The sequence below is a fragment of the Grampus griseus genome, assembly GCF_964374135.1.
Source record: "Grampus griseus genome assembly, chromosome: 11".
NCBI classification, from domain to species: domain Eukaryota; kingdom Metazoa; phylum Chordata; class Mammalia; order Artiodactyla; family Delphinidae; genus Grampus; species Grampus griseus.
Genome location: NC_139005.1, coordinates 34,498,786 through 34,521,788, shown reverse-complemented (window position 1 = coordinate 34,521,788; position 23,003 = coordinate 34,498,786). Strand labels below are relative to the sequence as shown.

At 36.3% G+C, this 23,003-nt stretch overlaps 1 protein-coding gene across 6 annotated transcripts in view; it reads left to right on the top strand.

Annotated features, from left to right (window-relative positions):
• Nucleotides 1-23,003, top strand: part of ADAMTS20 (ADAM metallopeptidase with thrombospondin type 1 motif 20) — a 195,600-nt gene that overhangs the window by 140,475 nt on the left and 32,122 nt on the right. For 5 of the 6 annotated variants that reach the window (XR_014297386.1, XM_082664945.1, XM_082664944.1 and 2 more), the window contains 3 exons: nt 6,327-6,494; nt 20,097-20,270; nt 20,348-20,518. Coding sequence is in view for 5 of the 6 variants with exons in the window: in XM_082664945.1 (XP_082521071.1) it covers nt 6,327-6,494; nt 20,097-20,270; nt 20,348-20,518 (513 nt within the window). In the remaining variant the exon portion in view is untranslated. The remainder of the gene's footprint in view (nt 1-6,326; nt 6,495-20,096; nt 20,271-20,347; nt 20,519-23,003) is intronic. The other variant, XM_082664946.1, reaches the window with a different exon arrangement.

Sequence of the window (23,003 nt, the reverse complement as noted above, 5' to 3'; positions counted from 1 at the left end):
ATTTAATGTAGAACTTATAGTTGATGTTATAGCTCTTTTCTAATATTAAGTGTTTCTAATAATAATTTTCTAATATAAAATGTCAAATATTAGTTTTAGTACTTATTCTTAGAGTTATTTAGCTAAAGTTTACGTGAGGAACATAGAAACAAAAATATACTCCTTCATCCATAGATGACACTATGCAGTGGCAAGTGAAATAGACATTTCTAGCCAAATTTCTAGTCTAGCTACTTTTTTTTTGCCTAGCTACTTTTCTAGTCAAACTTAATTAAAATAGATCCCACGAATAATTAATTCTTACTCTTAACTTTGACATCACTTGTTTTTCAGTAGACCAAACTTTAGGTTCTTTTCTTTTTTACTCCGGTTTTCAAAGAGCTAGCTAAGGGATCTTTATAGCTAAAATTGAGGCTGACCATTACTATGTAATTTAAGCATTAAATTTAAAATATACCATCTAAAATCAGCTAAGGTAGCACCAGTGAAATAGTTATTTTAGGAGAACTATGGTTCATGGTACAATGGTACAATTATTTCTTCTTTTGAGAAGAAGAATGGTTCATAACACGTTAAATTAGGAACAAGTGATTCTGGGGTTCTTTCTACTTTTCATGATTTCCTGTAATAAGTCTGTTCCCAGTAGAATTTATAGTCTAGCAGGGAAAAGAAACAGGGGAAGAGGTAACCAGGTATTGAGGTATAAAAGCTCTGTAAGAGCCACACCTAATCTAGCCTGGACTGATATCCTCCAGCAGCCAAAGGAGGCTTTGCAGAGGGAATGAGATTTAAAACTCAGCACTGAAAAATATGTAGGGATTGAAATGGAAGGAGAGTGCTGGGACTGGAGGACATGACATGTGCAAATGTCGTGAGCTGGGAATGAGCAGAGTGTTTTCCAGGAAACAATATTCTCTCTCTATGTCATCTTCCCATTCGCTTTTACATTATGGGAGACATTTTCATGGTTGTCCTTCATATAATTAACATTAAGTTTTGTAGGATTCTTTTTATTCTTTATTAATTTTAATATTTTTTACATTTTGCTATAGCATTATAAATTCTTTAGAGTTTTTTAAGTTTGGCCCCTTCTCTCATTTAAAAAATTCCTTTCTCCTTACCTTTACCCAGACATTTATATGAAATAGTTATTCTTTTACTAATATTACGTATGAAAAATAGAGGTTGAGTGAGATTAAAGAACTTACATACAGTTACCCAGTTTGTTGTCAGTAAAAGGCAGTTTATACATGACAACGGTATAGTGTAACAGTTACTTTTCAGGTCTATTTTATTGTTAATTAGGGTACATACTAATTCTCCCAATATCAGTATGTTTCCCACTACTTTCAGAGAGGATAGAGACCCAATCACCATTACAGTTTATGAAAGTCTAACACACACGCACAAACTCCACAGTTTTCCATTTTCTAGAACTGGAGCTAGGTAAACTTCATTTCCTTGTTTTATTTTGTCTTGCAATTTAAGTTTCTAGAATTAAATTAACAACAAGTTTCTCACAAATTGTCAATTCATTCATTCTTCTATAGTATCCTTATATGCAAACAAAGCAATAATCCACACTTCCAATATCAGAAGTAATCATTCTGTAATTATGTACAACTTCATTTGAAAAACGAGAATAGACTTGTTCCAAAGTTAATCATGTGAAAATGGACTCATTAATTCCAACTGTCCATCTTGAGATTGAATGTGCCAGTCAACCTGCACAGTTCTGGATATTCTATTCTATTTTTAGGGCCTGCAAATTCTACATTTGCTTTGAACGCCCTGTTTTCCTTAAATAGGCACGTGTCTTCACCTAATTTATAAGAATAGTCAATTCAGATTACTTACATTTAATGTCACCACTTCCTATAGCTATTGCTCCCTAGTATTCATGGAAAAATCTCAGAAAGGGTTAGTTAGTAAGACTGTCAACTAAGGATGACAGAGATGATTTTAAAGAAAAACAAACTTTGACGACAATGCTGGAAATAAATTTTACAGTTAATCAAAAAATGGTACAGATGAACCAGTTTGCAAGGCAGAAATAGAGATACAGATATAGAGAATAAACGTATGGACACCAAGGGGGGAAAGAGGGATGGGGTGTTGGTGGTGGTGGTGGGATGAATTGGGAGATTGGGATTGACATGTATACACTGATACGTGTAAAACAGATGAATAAGAACCTGCTATGTAAAAAATAAAATAAAGTTCAAAAAAATTATACAGTTAATAAAACCTCAAGGGAATAAGATGGTATTAGGGATATAAAATAGAGAAAAACAAAAATGAAAAGAATTACTGGGGTCCCAGAGCAAAGAATGACCATGTTTGGGTTTTTCTACCAAATAAGCTATTTTGTGGAAACTTTACAACTCAGAATGTATTGTGGTTTGAGAGAAGGAAGGTAACATTTCACTAGTTATTTACTCTATGACTGCTTCGTTCCAACCAAAACATAATTCTTTGCATAATGTGTTCTCTTTTACTTAAATGCCCACATGGAATTCATCAGACATGATAAAATAATGTACTTATTCCTTTTCAGATCTTGGGGAAAGAGAGTGCTACTTTAAAAGTGTAACGAAAGCATAATTTACTTTGCAATTCTTTGATTTTATACATTTTGTCTATCTTTCCTAGAAGACTTTGAGTTTAATATCCAATAAATATATTTCATGGAAAAGTAAACTTTTAATAAATTATTTTAGAGTTTAATAAAAACAAATAACTGCTTGCACCAAGAATCAACATCAATTAATCAGCTGATATTTATCGTACCTTCCACTTTGTGGGTGACGTGGGTGATCTAAAAGGTCCTTGACCTCTAGAAGTTTGGATAAAGTATGTGACAAAAATAGAAAATGATGAAGTGCCAAAAACAGAGACAGAAGAATTCAGAGAAGTGAAAGATTGATATGTATTCACCTTAGACATGGGATGGACTTAGAGCTTTAAGGATAAGTACTATTTAGAAAGCACCAGGGCAAGTGATTAGTCGAAGTAAAAGGAAATAATATGAATCAGGTACTGTGGTGAGTGAAAATGTCACCCTAAAGAGAAAGTAATTATGTTATACGTTAGTAGAGCAAAGGTTGCGTGTTGAAAAGAAACAGAATATTGTGCTAGAAAGGGATGTTGACTGAAATTTGGTGAATCAAGAAAGCAAGGAAGAGGTTTGTTTTCGTATTGTATTAAGGACAACAGAGATTCATTGTCAGTTCTTGAAAAAAATAAAGAAGCAATATGTTTAAAATTATGTTTAACACTAGTCTTGGTTACAGATTAGAATAACAAAGAAGAGAAAGAATAAAAGGTGACTTCCAGTTAGATGAGGAGAGGCTATTCAGTTCTGTGAGAAACAGTCCTCACTTTGGTAGTGAACTGTAATGTCCCAGTTTACATTCCACTCACAAATGCTGCTTATAGAGGAAATGCATTGTTCAATTCTAAAGTAGAATCTTTAATGTCTCTTCTTGTGTTAGTTTCATAAATGAATTGGTCATTCTTATCAGAAATATCAACAATTTACTGCATGTTTACTGCACGATTCTTGGATTCTTGGCACTGATAAAAGAACTATGAGAATTTTGCAAAACAGAGACACATGGGCATTAGATAAGGCACATCAAACAAATATACAAGACCATCTGTCTTTGTCCATCAGCAAAACTACATCTTCAAGACTGAGTTTAAATATCACCTCTCCCTGAGTGCTTACCAAATATCCCATAAAGAAATGACTATTTTTCACTATTTTCTTAATTCAATAATATATTTATTGTATTGTCTTAATGGTTTTTACTGTCTTGTATTTTTATTCTGATCTTTATTGAATTTAATATTATTTAAGATGTACTCTGGCATTATTCATTTAATAGATGGTGTCATTTAGATTATAAGCACTTTGAGGATAAGTCAAGGCAAAAGATGGTTAATGAATCTATATTTATATGCTACTCTTGGTATATGGCAAAAACTCAATAATATTCATAGAGTAAATAAAATAGTAAACATTTTTCCATCTTCCATAAGTACTACTGGGCTCATATCATGAGTATTCACAATAATGATTACTTTTTACAAGGGACTATCAGGGAGAGTAATAAATCCTCCTTTGTTCAAAAAGTCACAGTTTAAAAGTTAGAAAAAATACACAACCAAGGAGAAAAACATTCTTGTATGTGTGAACATGCATGTATACTCCCAGATAATATACGCCTGGTACTCAATAGTATGTGATTTGTTAGTATAAACTATGTTATACTCTTTGAAAAATAAACAATGTAGTCAAGAAACAGGCAGGGAAGTGCCCAAGATAAGAGACCAAGAGGAGTAGAGCATAAAGGTAGATCTGAAAGGGAAGGTCAGTAGTAGGAAAGATGATATCGAGCACATTCAGAATGAAACAATGCCATTTGCAGCAACATGGATGGACCTAGAGATTATCATATTAAGTGAAGTAAGCCAGACAAAGACAAATATCATATGATATTGCTTATTTGTGGAATCTGAAAAAAAAAGATACAAATGAACTTATTTCCAAAAAGAAATAGACTCACAGACATAGAAAACAAATTTATGGTTACCAAAGGGGGAAGTGGGGGGACGGATAAATTAGGAAGCTGTGATTAATGTTTACATACTACTATATATAACATAGATAACCAACAGGACCTACTGTATAGCACAGGGAACTATACTCAATATTTTGTAATATCCTATAAGGAAAAAGAATATGAAAAAGAAAATATATATACATACATATATGTCTCTCTCTCTCTCTCTCTCTCTCTCTCTCTATATATATATATATATATATATATATATATATATATCTGAATTGCTGTGCTATAAACCTGAAGCTAACACAGTATTGTAAATCAACTACACTTCAATACAAAAATAAAAAATAAAAAAAATAGCAGGAAAGAATGTACATGTAATACAGTTTATCAAGACCCGTTAACAATTCACACTGAATTAAAGTGTGTTCTAAGTGGCATGTAAAGCTGTAGGTGTTAACAAGAAGAGAACATCTCAGATATGGTAATGTCTTAATAATCAAGGTACCAAGTTAAATTAATTCCCCACACAAATGGGATATAGTATTGCAGATAACATATAAAGGTAAATTATCCCCAAACTATTCATTTTTTTAATTTAAAATATTTTAAACATCTAATACTCTATATTAATCACTCTTTGAACTCATAATATACATAAAATGCATAATATATTATCTAATGTTCTCAGAACTCAGTATATGTTTCTAAATGAAACCATATGTAACCAGCTGTCTCAGAGGAATGAGAGGAGTTATCTGGAATCCGTGTCTTCTTTGCTTAACTTTTCCCTGGTACATATATCATGCTGAAAATTGTCAACATCCTCAGAGTATATGAAGGAAAATGGTAGAAGAGGAAGCTAATATTCACCGAAGATGTACCCTATGTAAAAGGACTGGATTAGATATCTCATTTTCTTTATCTTATGTTAATCTTCATAATAAACCTCTAATATTGGTGTCATTATCATCACTTTATAATGAAGAAACTGAGGTTTGGCCAGGGGATGAAATATACTCAAAGTCACCCAAATAGTAAGTGGCAGAGCTGGTATTCAATGCCAGAGCCCAAGCCCTTCCTCTCCTCTGCACTGGAATTGCTTATAAAATGGCAACTGGCTGAAAAAGGAAGTCTGATCACTGTTTTACATATATCCTTACAGAGATTTTAGGTAGTTTGTTTTTCACTAAATATTTTGGAGGGTTGATGATGGGGACATACAGTTGCCAGATGGAAGTGAAAAACAAACCTGAACTGAATTGCGCTTTAAAAAATTAATTTTATACTTTCTCATAGTTTCCTACATTGAGAGATTTTTGTTTTATTTTGTTTTTGACATCCAAAGCACAGTTTGCACTATGGCAAGACATATGGGGTTAAAAATTGAATAGGTGGCGACCATACAAAATCAAAAGCAAGTTTTATTGAAATATGTGTGATAACAGGAGTTAGCTGCAGATAGTCTTTAACCTCAAAAGATCTAAAGCACTTATGTGCCAGAAGAGTGCTTGGTATATGGTAGACAATCAATACTTTTTTGAAGAATAAATGGATACCTTATCATATCAATATCAGTGATGGTCGAGGGCAGATTGGCAAATTTTAAATTCTCTCATTAGAAATATCAAAGTATATCTTCATGAAATATCAAAGTGATGATGTTTTGATTGCTTCATTTTACACTTCTTGCAGATAAACTTTAATTAGTAAAGATAAAATGAATCAAGTGCATTCATATTTATTTTCCAGTGCTCAGCTCCTTGTGGTAAAGGTTTAAAGTACCGTGAGGTGATTTGCGTTGACCAATTCCATGGGAAATTAGAAGAAAAATATTGCGGTCATCTACAGAAACCTCGAACTCATAAAGCTTGTAGATCTGTCAGATGCCCTTCATGGAAAGCCAAAAAATGGAATGAGGTATGTAAGATGTTTTATGATTATATATGTATTTTTGCATTTACAGAGAAAATCTTAATTCATTCTGTATGCTTTCAATAACCTTGAAAGTTTTACTCTACTAAATGTGTTTTATTCTATTACACAATTTTTTTGCACTATGCTCTGAATTAATATTGTACAGTGTTAACACGTTTGCTAAGTTCATAGCTTAATAACAAATTAGTCTTTTTTTTTTAAAACATCTTTATTGGGGTATAATTGCTTTACAATGGTGTGTTAGTTTCTGCTTTATAACAAAGTGAATCAGTTATACATATACATATGTTCCCATATCTCTTCCCTCTTGCGTCTCCCTCCCTCCCACCCTCCCTGTCCCACCCCTCCAGGCGGTCACAAAGCACCGAGCCGATATCCCTGTGCCATGCGGCTGCTTCCCACTGGCTATCTACCTTACGTTTGTTAGTGTGTATATGTCCATGACTCTCTCTCGCCCTGTCACAGCTCACCCTTCCCCCTCCCCATATCCTCAAGTCCGTTCTCCAGTAGGTCTGTGTCTTTATTCCTGTCTTATCCCTAGGTTCTTCATGACATTTTTTTTTCTTCTTAAATTCCATATGTATGTGTTAGCATACGGTATTTGTCTTTTTCTTTCTGACTTACTTCACTCTGTATGACAGGCTCTAGGTCTATCCACCTCATTACAAATAGCTCAATTTCGTTTCTTTTTATGGCTGAGTAATATTCCATTGTATATATGTGCCACATCTTCTTTATCCATTCATCCGATGATGGGCACTTAGGTTGTTTCCATCTCCGGGCTGTTGTAAGTAGAGCTGCAATGAACATTTTGGTACATGACTCCTTTTGAATTTTGATTTTCTCAGGGTATATGCCCAGTAGTAGGATTGCTGGATCATATGGTACTTCTATTTGTAGTTTTTTAAGGAACCTCCATACTGTTCTCCATAGTGGCTGAACCAATTCACATTCCCACCAGCAGTGCAAGATTGTTCCCTTTTCTCCACACCCTCTCCAGCATTTATTGTTTCTAGATTTTTTGATGATGGCCATTCTGACTGGTGTGAGATGATATCTCATTGTAGTTTAGATTTGCATTTCTCTAATGATTAATGATGTTGAGCGTTCTTTCATGTGTTTGTTGGCAGTCTGTATATCTTCTTTGGAGAAATGTCTATTTAGGTCTTCTGCCCATTTTTGGATTGGGTTGTTTGTTTTTTTGTTATTGAGCTGCATGAGCTGCTTGTAAATTTTGGAGATTAATCCTTTGTCAGTTGCTTCATTTGCAAATATTTTCTCCCATTCTGAGGATTGTCTTTTGGTCTTTTTTATGGTTTCCTTTGCTGTGCAAAAGCTTTGAAGTTTCATTAGGTCCCATTTGTTTATTTTTGTTTTTATTTCCATTACTCTAGGAGGTGGGTCAGAAAGGATCTTGCTGTGATTTATGTCATAGAGTGTTCTGCTTATGTTTTCCTCTAAGAGTTTGAGAGTTTCTGGCCTTACATTTAGGTCTTTAATCCATTTTGAGCTTATTTTTGTGTATGGTGTTAGGGAGTGATCTAATCTCATACTTTTACATGTACCTGTCCAGTTTTCCCAGCACCACTTATTGAAGAGGCTGTCCTTTCTCCACTGTACATTCCTGCCACCTTTATCAAAGATAAGGTGTCCATATGTGTGTGGGTTTATCTCTGGGCTTTCTATCCTGTTCCATTGATCTATATTTCTGTTTTTGTGCCAGTACCATACTGTCTTGATTACTGTAGCTTTGTAGTATAGTCTGAAGTCAGGGAGCCTGATTCCTCCAGCTCCTTTTTTCATTCTCAAGATTGCTTTGACTATTCGGGGTCTTTTGTGTTTCCATACAAATTGCAAATTTTTTTGTTCTAGTTCTGTGAAAAATGCTAGTGGTAGTTTGATAGGGATTGCATTGAATCTATAGATTGCTTTGGGTAGTAGGGTCATTTTCACAATGTTTATTCTTCCAATCCAAGAACATGGTTTGTCTCTCCATCTATTTGTATCATCTTTAATTTCTTTCATCAGTGTCTTATAATTTTCTGCATACAGGTCTTTTGTCTCCTTAGGTAGGTTTATTCCTAGATATTTTGTTCTTCTTGTTGCAGTGGTAAATGGGAGTGCTTTCTTGATTTCACTTTCAGATTTTTTATCATTAGTATATAGGAATGCCAGAGATTTCTGTGCATTAATTTTGTATCCTGCTACTTTACCAAATTCATTGATTAGCTCTAGTAGTTTTCTGGTAGCATCTTTAGGATTCTCTATGTATAGTATCATGTCATCTGCAAACAGTGACAGCTTTACTTCTTTTCCGATTTGGATTCCTTTTATTTCCTTTTCTTCTCTGATTGCTGTGGCTAAAACTTCCAAAACTATGTTGAATAAGAGTGGTGAGAGTGGGCAACCTTGTCTTGTTCCTGATCTTGTGGAAATGGTTTCAGTTTTTCACCATTGAGGATGATGTTGGCTGTGGGCTTGTCATATATGGCCTTTATTATGTTGAGGGAAGTTCCCTCTATGCCTACTTTCTGCAGGGTTTTTATGATAAATGGGTGTTGAATTTTGTCAAAAGCTTTTTCTGCATCTATTGAGATGATCATATGGTTTTTCTCCTTCATTTTGTTAATATGGTTTATCACATTGATAGATTTGCATATATTGAAGAATCCTTGCATTCCTGGAATAAACCCCACTTGATCATGTTGTATGATCCTTTTAATGTGCTGTTGGATTCTGTTTGCTAGTACTTTGTTGAGGATTTTTGCATCTATGTTAATCAGTGATATTGGCCTGTAGTTTTCTTTCTTTGTGACATCCTTGTCTGGTTTTGGTATAAAGGTGATGGTGGCCTCGTAGAAGGAATTTGGGAGTGTTCCTCCCTCTGCTATATTTTGGAAGAGTTTGAGAAGAATAGGTGTTGGCTCTTCTCTAAATGTTTGATAGAATTCGCCTGTGAAGCCATCTGGTCCTGGGCTTTTGTTTGTTGGAAGACTGTTAATCACAGTTTCAATTTCAGTGCTTGTGATTGGTCTGTTCATATTTTCTATTTCTTCCTAATTCAGTCTTGGCAGGTTGTGCATTTCTAAGAATTTGTCCATTTCTTCCAGATTGTCCATTTTATTGGCATAGAGTTGCTTGTAGTAATCTCTCATGATCTTTTTCATTTTTGCAGTGTCAGTTGTTACTTCTCCTTTTTCATTTCTAATTCTATTGATGTGAATCTTCTCCCTTTTTTTTCTTGATGAGTCTGGCTGGTGGTTTATCTATTTTGTTTATCTTCTCAAAGAACCAGCTTTTAGTTTTATTGATCTTTGCTATTGTTTCCTTCATTTCTTTTTCATTTATTTCTGATCTGATTTTTATGATTTCTTTCCTTCTGCTAGCTTTGGGGTTTTTTTGTTCTTCTTTTTCTAATTGCTTGAGGTGCAAGGTTAGGTTGTTTATTCGAGATGTTTCCTGCTTCTTAAGGTGGGCTTGTATTGCTATAAACTTCCCCCTTAGAACTGCTTTTGCTGCATCCCATAGGTTTTGGGTCGTTGTGTCTCCATTGTCATTTGTTTCTAGGTATTTTTTAATTTCCTCTTTGATTTCTTCAGTGATCACTTCATTATTAAGTAGTGTATTGTTTAGCCTCCATGTGTTTGTATTTTTTACAGATCTTTTCCTGTAATTGATATCTAGTCTCATGGTGCTGTGGTCAGAAAAGATACTTGATACAATTTCAATTTTCTTAAATTTACGAAGGCTTGATTTGTGACCCAAGATATGATCTATCCCGGAGAATGTTCCATGAGCACTTGAGAAGAAAGTGTGTTCTATTGTTTTTGGATGGAGTGTCCTATAAATATCAATTAAGTCCATCTTGTTTAATGTATCATTTAAAGCTTGTGTTTCCTTATTGATTTTCATTTTGGATGATCTGTCCATTGGTGAAAGTGGAGTGTTAAAGTCCCCTACTATGAATGTGTTACTGTCGATTTCCCCTTTTATGGCTGTGAGCATTTGCCTTATGTATTGAGGTGCTCCTATGTTGGCTGCATAAATATTTACAATTGTTATATCTTCTTCTTGGATCGATCCCTTGATCATTATGTTGTGTCCTTCATTGTCTCTTCTAATAGTCCTTATTTTAAAGTCTATTTTGTCTGATATGAGAATTGCTACTCCAGCTTTCTTTTGGTTTCCATTTGCATGGAATATCTTTTTCCATCCCCTTACTTTCAGTCTGTATGTGTCTCTAGGTCTGAAGTGGGTCTCTTGTAGACAGCATATATAAAGGTCTTTTTTTTGTATCCATTCAGCCAATCTGTGTCTTTTGGTGGGAGCATTTAGTCCATTTACATTTAAGGTAATTATCGATATGTATGTTCCTATTCCCATTTTCTAAATTGTTTTGGGTTCGTTATTGTAGGTCTTTTCCTTCTCTTGTGTTTCTTGCCTAGAGAAGTTCCTTTAGCATTTGTTGTAAAGCTGGTTTGGTGGTGCTGAACTCTCTCAGCTCTTGCTTGTCTGTAAAGGTTTTAATTTCTCCATCAAATCTGAATGAGATCCTTGCTGAGTAGAGTAGTCTTTGTTGCAGGTTTTTCTCCTTCATCACTTTCAGTATGTCCTGCCACTCCCTTCTGGCTTGTAGGGTTTCTGCTGAGAGATCAGCTGTTAACCTTATGAGGATTCCCTTGTGTGTTTTTTGTTGTTTTTCCCTTGCTGCTTTTAATATGCTTTCTTTGTATTTAATTTTTGATAGTTTGATTAATATGTGTCTTGGCGTATTTCTCCTTGGATTTATCCTGTATGGGACTCTCTGTGCTTCCTGGACTTGATTAACTATTTCCTTTCCCATATTAGGGAAGTTTTCAACTATAGTCTCTTCAAATATTTTCTCAGTCCCTTTCTTTTTCTCTTCTTCTTCTGGAACCCCTATAATTCGAATGTTGGTGCGTTTAATGTTGTCCCAGAGGTCTCTGAGACTGTCCTCAGTTCTTTTCATTCTTTTTTCTTTATTCTGCTCTGCAGTAGTTATTTCCACTATTTTATCTTCCTGGTCACTTATCCATTCTTCTGCCTCAGTTATTCTGCTATTGATCCCATCTAGAGTACTTTTAATTTCTTTTATTGTGTTGGTCATCGTTGCTTGTTTCATCTTTATTTCTTCTAGGTCCTTGTTAACTGTTTCTTGCATTTTGTCCATTCTATTTCCAAGGTTTTGGATCATCCGTACTATCATTATTCTGAATTCTTTTTCAGGTAGATTGCCTATTTCCTCTTCATTTGTTAGGTCTGGTGCATTTTTATCTTGCTCCTTCATCTGCTGTGTGTTTTTCTCTCTTCTCATTTTGGTTATCTTACTGTGTTTGGGGTCTCCTTTTTGCAGGATGCAGGTTCGTAGTTCCTGCTGTTTTTGATGTCTGTCTCCAGTGTCTAAGGTTGGTTCAGTGGGTTGTGTAGGCTTCCTGGTGGAGGGGACTAGTGCCTGTGTTGTGGTGGATGAGGCTGGATCTTGGCTCTCTAGTGGGCAGGTTCACGTCTGGTGGTGTGTTTTGGGGTGTCTGTGAACTTATTATGATTTTAGGCAGCCTCTCTGCTAATGGGTGGGGTTGTGTTCCTGTTTTACTAGTTGTTTGGCATAGGTTGTCCAGCACTGTAGCTTGCTGGTCGTTGAGTGAAACTGGGTGCTGGTGTTAAGATAGAGGTTTCTGGGAGATTTCCGCCATTTGATATTATGTGGAGCTGGGACGTCTCTTGTTGACCAGTGTCCTGAAGTTGGCTCTCCCACCTCAGAGGCGGAGCCCTGACTTCTGGCTGGAGCACCAAGAGCCTTTCATCCACACGTCTCCTCAATTTGGGATGAATCATTGTCTATTCATGTATTCCACAGATGCAGGGTACATCAAGTTGATTGTGGAGATTTAATCCGCTGTTTCTGAGGCTGCTCAACAAATTAGTCTTTTGTTTTTTTTTTTTGTGGTTGTAAACTTTACAAGAAATTCTGTTACTGAATACCAGGGAGGCTACTGATGATTATAATATTATTCCAGGTGACCTAACAGTAAAATATACCTGATGAGGTGTTTAGTAACTGTCTTGCTTCCACACTAAAGTCTTGGATTTGAGCTGAGTTTGCAACTTGGAAAAGGGGCTGGTAAGTTCCAGACGGATCATGATTGGAGATGGTTTAAGAGTCAGGGAAATGACAGAACTAGGGAGCCCAGCTGGTCTAAGACCAGAGAGTGGACACACTTGGAAAGACTCAGCAAAAATGAAGCTGCTGCAGAGATGAGACCAAGGCTGAAAACTCAGTTTATAAAAGAAGGGTGATGGATACTTGCTCTGGCACACTCAGGGAAGTAAGCTCCAGATCTAAACTGGGAAAGCCATATATGTGAATGTGATTGTCCAGCAAAGACCAGCCTGGGAAGTATTAAGGAGGAAAAAGCCAGAAATGAAGCCAGAAATGATAACTAGAATAATTTCCTGAGGCCTGATTTCAGTGGGGCTAGGCTTTCAGCAAAGCTATCTGGCTGCTCTCAGCAGTATCTCAGGATACTTATCCGTGTCTTAGAGGAGCTAGTCCTACGATGGGAAAAAGAGCTCATCTTCTGCTGATGGAACTTCCTTGTCTCTGTCTGATGCTGGAGCTATGTTAGGAAGGTAGGGGTTCAGACAGGAGCTAGAAGTGGGGTTTCCCTGGGCCTCTAAGTTTTCATCCTTCACTCCGTGAGATCAGATCCTTGGTGGCAGAGCACCAGCTTTTAAAGTGACAGTGTCAGTGCATCATTATTTTTGAATAAAAAGCTCCCAAATTGAGTGAGCATCTCAGGTTTCTGTGTAGAAGAGTTAGCCTCTGTCAAGTGTTAGTGTGTTGAGAATTGTGGTTCATCTTTGACTGAAAACTAGGGGCAAACATGTCTGTTTTTCTTCTCAAAGCAAAACATATATATCTGAGCACTTACTTCTACCCTGAATTTTGGTACAGTAAATAAAATTAATTTTGTGGTTTAGCAGAGACCATTATTTAAAAGATATCCCATTAACCTGTTTTATTTAGTGAATGCCACTACTACCTACTAAGTCGTTCAAAACAGAAACACTGAGTCCATCCTGTCTCCCCTGACCCCTCAGTTAGTTATCCCCTAGCTTCTCTCAATGACAGCAGGCAGGAGATGCTGGTGGATGGGACTGGAGGCAGGAGAGACTCTGCTTTTTGGCCACCAGCATCCCTTTTGATCCCCAGGATTCTTTTGCTGCCTTGCAGCTGCTGTGGTTGCTATTCATGAGGGACACTTCCTGACCCTTGACCTCCAGCTCCACAACAGTGAATCAATCATGGGTGCTAACAACTTGTCCTTGGCTTGCCACCAACTCTGAAATTATATAAGATTCACTAAAGGGATGTATTTCAGGGGTTTCTAAGATACAGATATGAATATGTAAAGACTATAAAAAACACAGATGCTTTTGTACCGCGTCGGCTTTTTTTCTTTGAATTGGTTTTCCTTGTCATAGAAATTAGCTTCATACACCCACACAGTCCCCAAAACTCTGCCAGCAACAAATGACCACTAGTAAAGTCGCTGGCTTTGATTTATTCTATAAAAAGTACCCACATGAAGTTAACAATTGCAGGCTGTCAGTGAGCTGCATATAATAATATATTCAACAGAAGTGTAATTTCAGAGGTAGTTACAGGATAATCACTGGTTGCTACTTTGTTCCAACTGCATAAATTGTAAAATTGCTTTACTAGAATCCCTCACTATAATTTCATTTTATTACTATTTTACATTGTACCTCTAATGGAAAGACTTATTTGGCAAACTGTGACCACAGAGGTGCTCAAATGAGTTTTGAAGTTAACACTCTTCATTTGGTATTTGATATCATTTTTTTTAATGAAAGGATTTAGTAATGCATTTTAATGACTGCAGCCAAACAGGAACAAACATTGCTATATAGAGTCCTTTGTCCCTAGGATCCAGATGTATACGTTTAGAGGCAAAATAAATACTGGAATCATTTAAAACGAAAAATGCCTCATCCTCTTATTTCTGGAACCAGGCTTTTTGTTTTTGTTTTCACCTAATTTTACCTATTTGGGAATACCAGCTTCACTTGTAAATTCAAGTTTTTAAGGCTAGCATGGGGTGTTAGCATCCTCATGGTCTCATGCTTAGTTCAGTGCCATCCAAACGTAGTTTTTATACTCAGAAAAAAAAAAATCATCCAGAATTCTCACCTCCCCTTGATCATGGCAAACTTGCCGGACAGCTTAGAAAGATACTTGAAGAATCTCAGGCAACCCTATTGAATCTAGAGCCTCGTGATAGCAGCCACTTACTTGGTCCCTCTTTTCAGGGACCCATTATTTTCTTTGTAGTATTTTATGATCAGAGTTGGAACCAAATGTGATATGAGTTCCAAAATCTCACAAGTCTACTGGCTAGTGCCCCCCTTTCCCAAAACACCTAATGTGAAAAAAATTTTTTTGGAAACTATTTGCTAAATGCTGACATGGTTAAGTGATTTTGTATTTCTGTAATTCCATATTTTCTATATTTCCAAAATACATATATAAATCATATTTGATTTAAATATTTGATTTCAAATATAGTCATATTTGAAAAAAATGTGATGTATACATATATATCTTTTTTTTTTTTTTTTTTTTTTTTTTTTTGCGATACGCGGGTCTCTCACTGTTGTGGCCTTTCCCGTTGCGGAGCACAGGCTCCGGATGCGCAGGCTCAGCGGCCATGGCTCACGGGCCCACCCGCTCCGCGGCATGTGGGATCTTCCCGGACCGGGGCACGAACGCGTGTCCCCTGCAACGGCAGGCGGACTCTCAACCACTGCGCCACCAGGGAAGCCCATATATATCTTTTATAATCTAAAAAGATAGTAAATCTTAAGTCCCCACAGCCCCTGACCAAGAATGCAGAGCCTCTTCATCTTTACACCCAGGTTAAGTGAGTTTTCTTCCAGGAAGACAGGCTGAGGCCAAGGTCAGAGAGGATGTCTTTTTGTTCTGGGGCTGGATGAGCTATGCTTCTCAATCTTTTCTAGCTAGTGCCAGCAATTCTGCTTTTGAATTTCTATGCTGCCTGTTAACTCTCTTCCTTTATCATCTTTCTTGATACTTAAGATGGTCTATCTTTGAGTGGGCTGAGATGACTAATACTCTTTGGTTTGAGGCATGTGTCGAGAAACTTTTCAAGGCAAAAATATTTGTATCTCTGTAAGAAAAGTGAAAAAAAAATGGGAATAGGACGGAAGCAGCAAGAGACAGTCAGTTCCTGACACTGCTGAGAGACTTCTGTATTCTTCCCAACTGTAGGTATTCATTATGCAGATGAGGAAACAACAGCTTACAGGGGTTAAGTACTGAACAGCTTGTGCAGGTCACAGGCCAGGAAGTGATGGGGGCGGGGGGTGAGCATTTGAACACTTGTCTGAGTCTTCCCTATTGTAGTTGCTGTCATAATTATTTTATAGTTATCATTTTACATGAGCTCATTTTTATACTTCCTTAGCAATGTCTTTTACTTCCTTAGCAATGTATCTCCCCTCTTACAAGGCATCTGAAGTCAACAATTGCAGAATGTCACTGGATGACACATAACAATGCATTCAACAGAAACGTAGTTTCTATGTTGTGTTGCGTTCATTACAGGCTTATTTATATATAAAAACCTGTTGCATAAATTTAAGATATATATGGATTTTACATATCTTAGGAAAATAACTGAGGGTTTAATTGATCATGTATTGAATATGGTGTAGTTGCTTAAATCACTAGCAACATATTAGGCTACATTAATACATGAAGCGTGTTCAAAATTTTGCACTAATAAATTCTGGTCAGATTTTTGGAGCAGTACCTATTCTGAGACCCACACTGTAAGAAAAGTCTTGACAAATTACCAAATCCCCAGAGAAGCCCAATTGAATTGTTATAACTATTCTGTATCAGTTCCACTGTGTTCTGTTGCAAGTAGGAAAAGTACTGATTATTAGTGGCTCGAACTCAAAGTCATTTATTCTTTACAAAACAAGACCAGAAGGTCACTAGATTTAAGTTTGATTCAGTATCTCCACAATGGCAGGGTGCTGGATGGGCATTTCTGTGATTCTGTTGATCAACCCTAATGGTCATAAAATAGCTGCTCCCTTTCCAGACCTCACACCTTTATACTTTCTCACATGAAAGTAAGTATGAATTTGTTCTATGTTGATGAGGACAGGTTCTAGACAGTGGGTAAAGTTTACAGAAGAATATTTCAGCTCAATATAGGAGGGTATTTGCTAAAACTTCAGAGTCACCCAAAAATGAAATGATTGCTTTCAGGATACAGTGAACTTATTCATACTGAGGCTGTGGAAGTATGGGTAGGTTTGATATTCATTCATTCACTACTGCTGTAAAATGGATTTCAGGATGGAAGAGGAATTGGAATTAGATATTCCTAGAGTCTTTTCTAACTCAGAATCCTGTACTACTGCTAATACTACTGCTACAGTATTGATGAATTTGAAATAAACTATAGTTACAAATAACTGACTATAATAAAATCAAAACCTTAATCCATTAACAAGAAATTATAAATAATGCATCAAGAAAGGACTTTACTATTACATTTTAAATAATTTTTTTATTAAATAGCAGAGTGAGTTAGCCTTAATGAACCCATTTGGCAATGCATGTTCTAACATTTCTTCATCTCTGCTCTACAGTAGCTAAAACAGCTACAGTACCTGTGGATTGGCTAAAACTTACCTTCTCCACTTCCACTGTCAAGTTTTTAAAGCACCAGGCTATGCAGTGTTGTAGTACATGTACGCATGAATAGGAAATTTGGCTGACTTTTCCTCTCTGAGTTAAATTATGCAGTGGTGGTCAGTTAGTGCCTTCCAATCAATTATTTGTGTCATACTCATAATGATAGACCCGCATTGCCTTCATTTGAGTTACTTGGATTTTTAAAGAAAGATAAAATTTAACATGCTTATAAAAATGTGGTTCAATAAAGCTGTTGAATAAGGGTGACTACTCTGGAGTTACAGCTGTACCTTGGGAGGTCATTCTAATAAGTCGCTGGACATAAGAGTGAGTTATCATGTCTTCACAGCATCCGCAGCCTGTAAGAGGAGCTGATGGGCAAAGGCGATAAGTTAGGCTTTGGAAATGTTGGATTTGAGTGCCTTTGACATATCTATGTAGAAAATACATGAAAAGTCTTGTCAATACATGAAAAATTCCTTGTAAATACATGAAAATATAAATGGAGAGCTCAGAATTATGATCAAGGCTGGAGAGAACAGATTTAGAAATTATTGGGACATAGAAGAAATTGCTCAGGAAGAGCTCAGAGGGTATAAAGAGAAGCAAGTTATAAAGAGAGCCCTGGGAGACGCTAACATTTAAAGGCTAAACAGAGAAAATAGAGTCAGTTAAGGACTACAAGAGGAGAGTACCTGGAACCAGAGGGGATTTCAATCACAGAGACCAGAAAGGCTCAACAGAATGTGGTCACTGGTGCTGACAGTGTCAGTGAGATTAACTAAGAAAAGACTTGAAAAGTGTCTCTTGGACTTGGCAGTTAGGGTTATCGATGACATGAGGCTAAGAAATACTTCATTTAAGCAAAGAATTCTCTCCTCTGTTCAAATCTGAAATCACATCAGTTTACTCTTTTGTACTCTTAGCTCTAAAAAATGCTGAAAAACAAAAGTTACTGTGTTCTTCCAAGCAGTAGTCCAGTTTTTTTTTTCCTTTGAGGGTGAGGTCCATTATAGTAGCCCCCTATGGTGTCAGTGGACTCTTCTAAATGCATGCTGTGGTCAAAGAATCAGTCAGCCACTGTGGATTATTGAACTGTAGAAAACGCTATTTATCAACTTCTTGCTAAATTGTGTTTTGTGAAATTTATTTTCAGGATTTTTTTTTCAGGTTTAGAAGTAGGAATTTTTCTGAATATGGTTTATATTTGTGAAATTATTACTGGAAAATGTTTGCAGGAGCCTTATTTTATAGACTAAACATTTCACCAAAGGTTCAGATAAGTTAAACTACAACCTGACATCTTAGTCTGCTTAATATTGTGCCCTGCACAAAATACATATTAAGTTATTATTATCTCCATACAAAGGAGCCATGTCTTTTTTGTGAAAACATTCAATGAGCTGTCAAAATTCAACTGCTAAAGCATAAGATGAGGGTCAATATAAGTAAGCAATGTAGATATGCATAATATTCTTTGTAAGTTAAAAAAATATAAAAATCCTCTTTTAAGTCAGTGGTTGCCGCTTATACACACAAGACAGAAAACTAAATCTAAAGGTGCCGCTAGAGTAAAATTGTTGCAAGAGTTTATAAGAGGAACTTGAGTCTAACAGGTGAACTAAGTCCTTAGGTTTTGTGGGCTTTAAGTGTTTTACAATTCATGGTGAAACCATATTCTGCAGAGACATATTTACTGTTAGAGAAAAAAGCGACCACTGACTCTGTGAATCCTGCAGAAACAGAGACCTTAATGAAAAACCTGAAGTTTTACCCTTACACTGTCATAGTCGCGAACAGCCATGAGGCCCCATGTAACACTCAATATGACCTCCAATCCCTTCTGGAATAACGAAGAGTATAAAAACCAAGCTCAAAAATTAAATAAATACCCTTAGACGTTCTGCCTACTTTATTAATGTTGGCATCCTAGCTCTTGGTTGTGGTCAGGCTCTGCTGTTTTATGGCTTGGCCTTGCAGAGTTGAGAAAACCCTGAGAAGTTGCCAAGTCCTTCTCCATCCCGTGGAGGCAGCACGGGGAGAGCTCAAAGGCTGCAGTCAGAAAGAAGTGGGCTTAAACCTGCTTCGCCACTGACTTCACGTAGCAGCTCAGACAAATGACTTAACATCTCTTAGCTAAGTCCCGGGCCCTCAGCCCTGGTGCCTCCTTTGAAGAGCTGTTGCGAGGAATAAATGTGTGGGACATGTTCTGTGAAATTTTACAAATAACACAAAACCTGCTTTGTACAGATAAGACAAGTGAGAGGAGAGGCTAAGACAAGGTTGTCTAAGTAAACTGTAAGCTTACACCATCAGTTTCCCAAAACACCTCTCCACTGAAATACAATCACGAGTCAACAAATCAGCAAATGTTTGGATCCCCAAGCTGTAATAGGGACGGCAGGTATAAAGATGGATAGAACCCAAACTTGGAAATTATTGTTGCTTTGAGGGAGATTATGAATACAGTGTAATTTCAATATTTAAATAATGTTCAAAAGCAATGTAGTAGTAGAATAGTTTGTGTGGTAAATTTTATAGATATTAAGTATGTTTAAGTCAGAAGAGAGAGCTATCAATTCGGACGGAGTATCTGGTCATAGTTTCTACAAGACTTGAATAGGTATTGCAAAATAAAGAACATCTATTTGTATACTTGTATAGGTGCTCCAGACCAGGCGATGTTAAAAATACTTCTTGCATGTATTTTCTATCTAATGCATGGTATAATTTTGCTCTACTTTGCGATTTTTACATAATTTTATATTTGTTAGTTAATTATTCCAATCGTTTGGGTTTCTTCATAGTGCTCTGTGACCTGTGGCTCTGGAGTTCAGCAAAGGGATGTGTACTGCAGACTGCGAGGTGTTGGTCGGGTGGCAGAAGAAAAGTGTGATCAGTCCACACGGCCTTATTTTCAGAGACAATGTTGGCGTCAGGACTGCATACAGTACCATTGGGTGGCGGGAGAGTGGCTGGATGTGAGTATTGTCAAGTACACTTTCAGACAACCCTTCAGTGAAAGAATGTGTTCTTCATTTCGTCATTGTATTTCTAGTGTTCAACGTCATGTAAGAAAAGAGAGACACATCGGCAAGTGAAGTGCGTGGGTGCACAAAACACGCAAGTGAATGAAAGTTTCTGCGATCCTTCAACCAGACCTCTTGCAGTCAGAAAGTGCAGAAACCCTCCCTGCAAGTATATTGTGGTAACGGGAAACTCATCACAGGTAAGGCAAAGAAAGGAAGTTGAGAATTTTCGCTCCTGGAAAACACAGCTGAGTTTCAAATTTGACCCAGTTGAAACTGGGTCTAAATTTGAACATGGGAGCAGATGATGGTGTGCATATCAATCTAAGGGATAAAATCGCTGGCAGTTGGATGGTGCAAATAGAATAATAGCGACATGTATGTTAAACTCTGGTGCAGTTCTGAAGCGGTGACAACTTTGAAACCGACTACCAGGGACGGTTTGGCATCTGTCCCTGCATAGTTGGCTGCTTTAAAAAATTTTTCTCTTCCGGTTTTATTGAGATATAATTGACGCACAACCCTGTATAAGTGTAAGGGGTACAGCATATATCTCTGTCATCATCCATATATCTATCTATCTATCTACCTATATCTATCATCTATCTATCTATCTATCTATCTATCTATCTATCATCTATCTATTGCTTCTTTATTCATCTGTTTATGGAAACTTAGGTTGCTTCCATATCTTGAATGTTGTAATCAATGCTGCAATAAATATTGGGGTGTATATATCTTTTTGAGTTAGTGTTTTTGTTTTCTTCAGGAAAATATCCAGAAGTGGAATTTTGCTGGATCATATGGTAATTCCCATTCACAATTTTTTGAGGAAACGCCATAATATTTTCCATAGTGGCTGTACCAATTTATATGCCCACCAGCAGTGCAGGAGGGTTCCCTTTTCTCCATATCCTTGCCAGCACTTGTTTGTTTGTTTGTTGTCTTTTTGATTATAACCATTCTGACAGGTATGAGGTGATATCACAGTTTTTATTTGAAATTCCTTGATGATTAGTAATGTTGAGTATTTTTACATGTGTCTGTTGGCCATCTGTATGTCTTCCTTGGAAAAATATCTATTCAGATCCTCTGCCCATTTTTAAACTGAATTGTTTGCTTTTTTTTGATATTCAGTTGTGTGAGTCCTTTATATATTTTGGATATTAACCCCTTATCCGATATATCATTGCAAATATATTGCCCCATTCAGTAGGCTGTCTTTTCACTTTTTTGATAGTTTCCTTTGCTGTGCCAAAGGTTTTTATTGTGATGTGGTCTCATTTGTTTGTTTTCGCTTTTGTTGCCCTTGCCTGAGGAGATGTATACAAGAAAATACTGCTAAGATTGGTGTGAAAGAGCGTATTACCTAGGTTTTCTTCCAGGAGTTTTAGGGTTTCAGACCTTACATTTAAATCTTTAGTCATTTTGAGTTTATTTTTGTATATGGTGTAAGGAAAGCATCCAGTTTTATTCTTTAGCACATAGCTGTTGAGTTTTCCAAATGCCATTTATCAATGAGACTGTCTTTTCCCCATTGTATATTCCTAGCTTTGTGTTGTAGATTAATTGACCATATAAGCATGGGTTTATTTCTGGGATCTCTATTCTGTACCATTCAGCTATGTTTCTGTTTTTGTGCCAGTATCATACAATTTTGTTTACTATAGATTTATAATACAGTTTGAAATCCAAGAGCATGGTAACTCCAGCTTTAGGGTTTTTTGGGTTTTTTTCTGTTTGTTTTTTTTCTTAAGATTGCTTTGGCTATTCCAGGCCTTTTGTGGTTCCATTCAAATTTTTGGATTCTTTGTTCTAGTTCTGTGAAAAATGCCACTGGTATTTTGATAGGAATTGCATTAAATCTATAGATTGCTTTGGGTAGTGTGGACATTTTAACAGTATTAATTCTTCCAATCCATGAGCATGGTGTATGTTTCCATTTACTTGTGTCATCTTCAATTCTTTCATCAATGTCTTATAGTTTGCAGAGTACAGGTCTTTCACCTCCTTGGTTAAATTTATTCCTAGGTATTTTATTCCTTTTGATGCAATTGTAAATAGAATGGTTTTTAAAATTTTTCTTTCTGATAGTTTGTTGTTAGTGTATAGAAATGCAACAGATTTCTGTGTATTGATTTTGTATCCTACAACTTTAGTGAATTCATTCATTAGTTCCAATAGTTCTTTGGTGGAGTCTTTAGGGTTTTCTATATATAATATCATGTAATCTGCAAATGGTTACAGTTTTGCTTCTTCCTTTCCAATTTGAACGTCTTTTATCTCTTTTTCTTGTCTGACTGCTGTAGCTAGAACTTCCAAAACTATGTTGAATAAAAGTGGTGAGAGTGGTATCTTTGACTTGTTCTTGATCTTAGAAGAAGGCTTAGAGGAAAAGCTTTCAACTTGTCATGACTGAGTGTGATGTTAGCTGTGGGTTTGTCATATATAACCTTTATTATATTGAGGTATGTTCCCTGTACTATTGAAATAATCATATGACTTTTATCCTTCATTTTCTTAATGTGGTATATCACGTTGATTGATTTGTGGACATTGAACCATACTTGCATCCCTGGACTAAATCCCGCTTGAATTTGGTTTGCTAATATTTTGTTGAGGACTTTTGCATCTATGTTCATCAGTGATATTGACCTGTATTTGTGTGTGTGTGTGTGTGTGTGT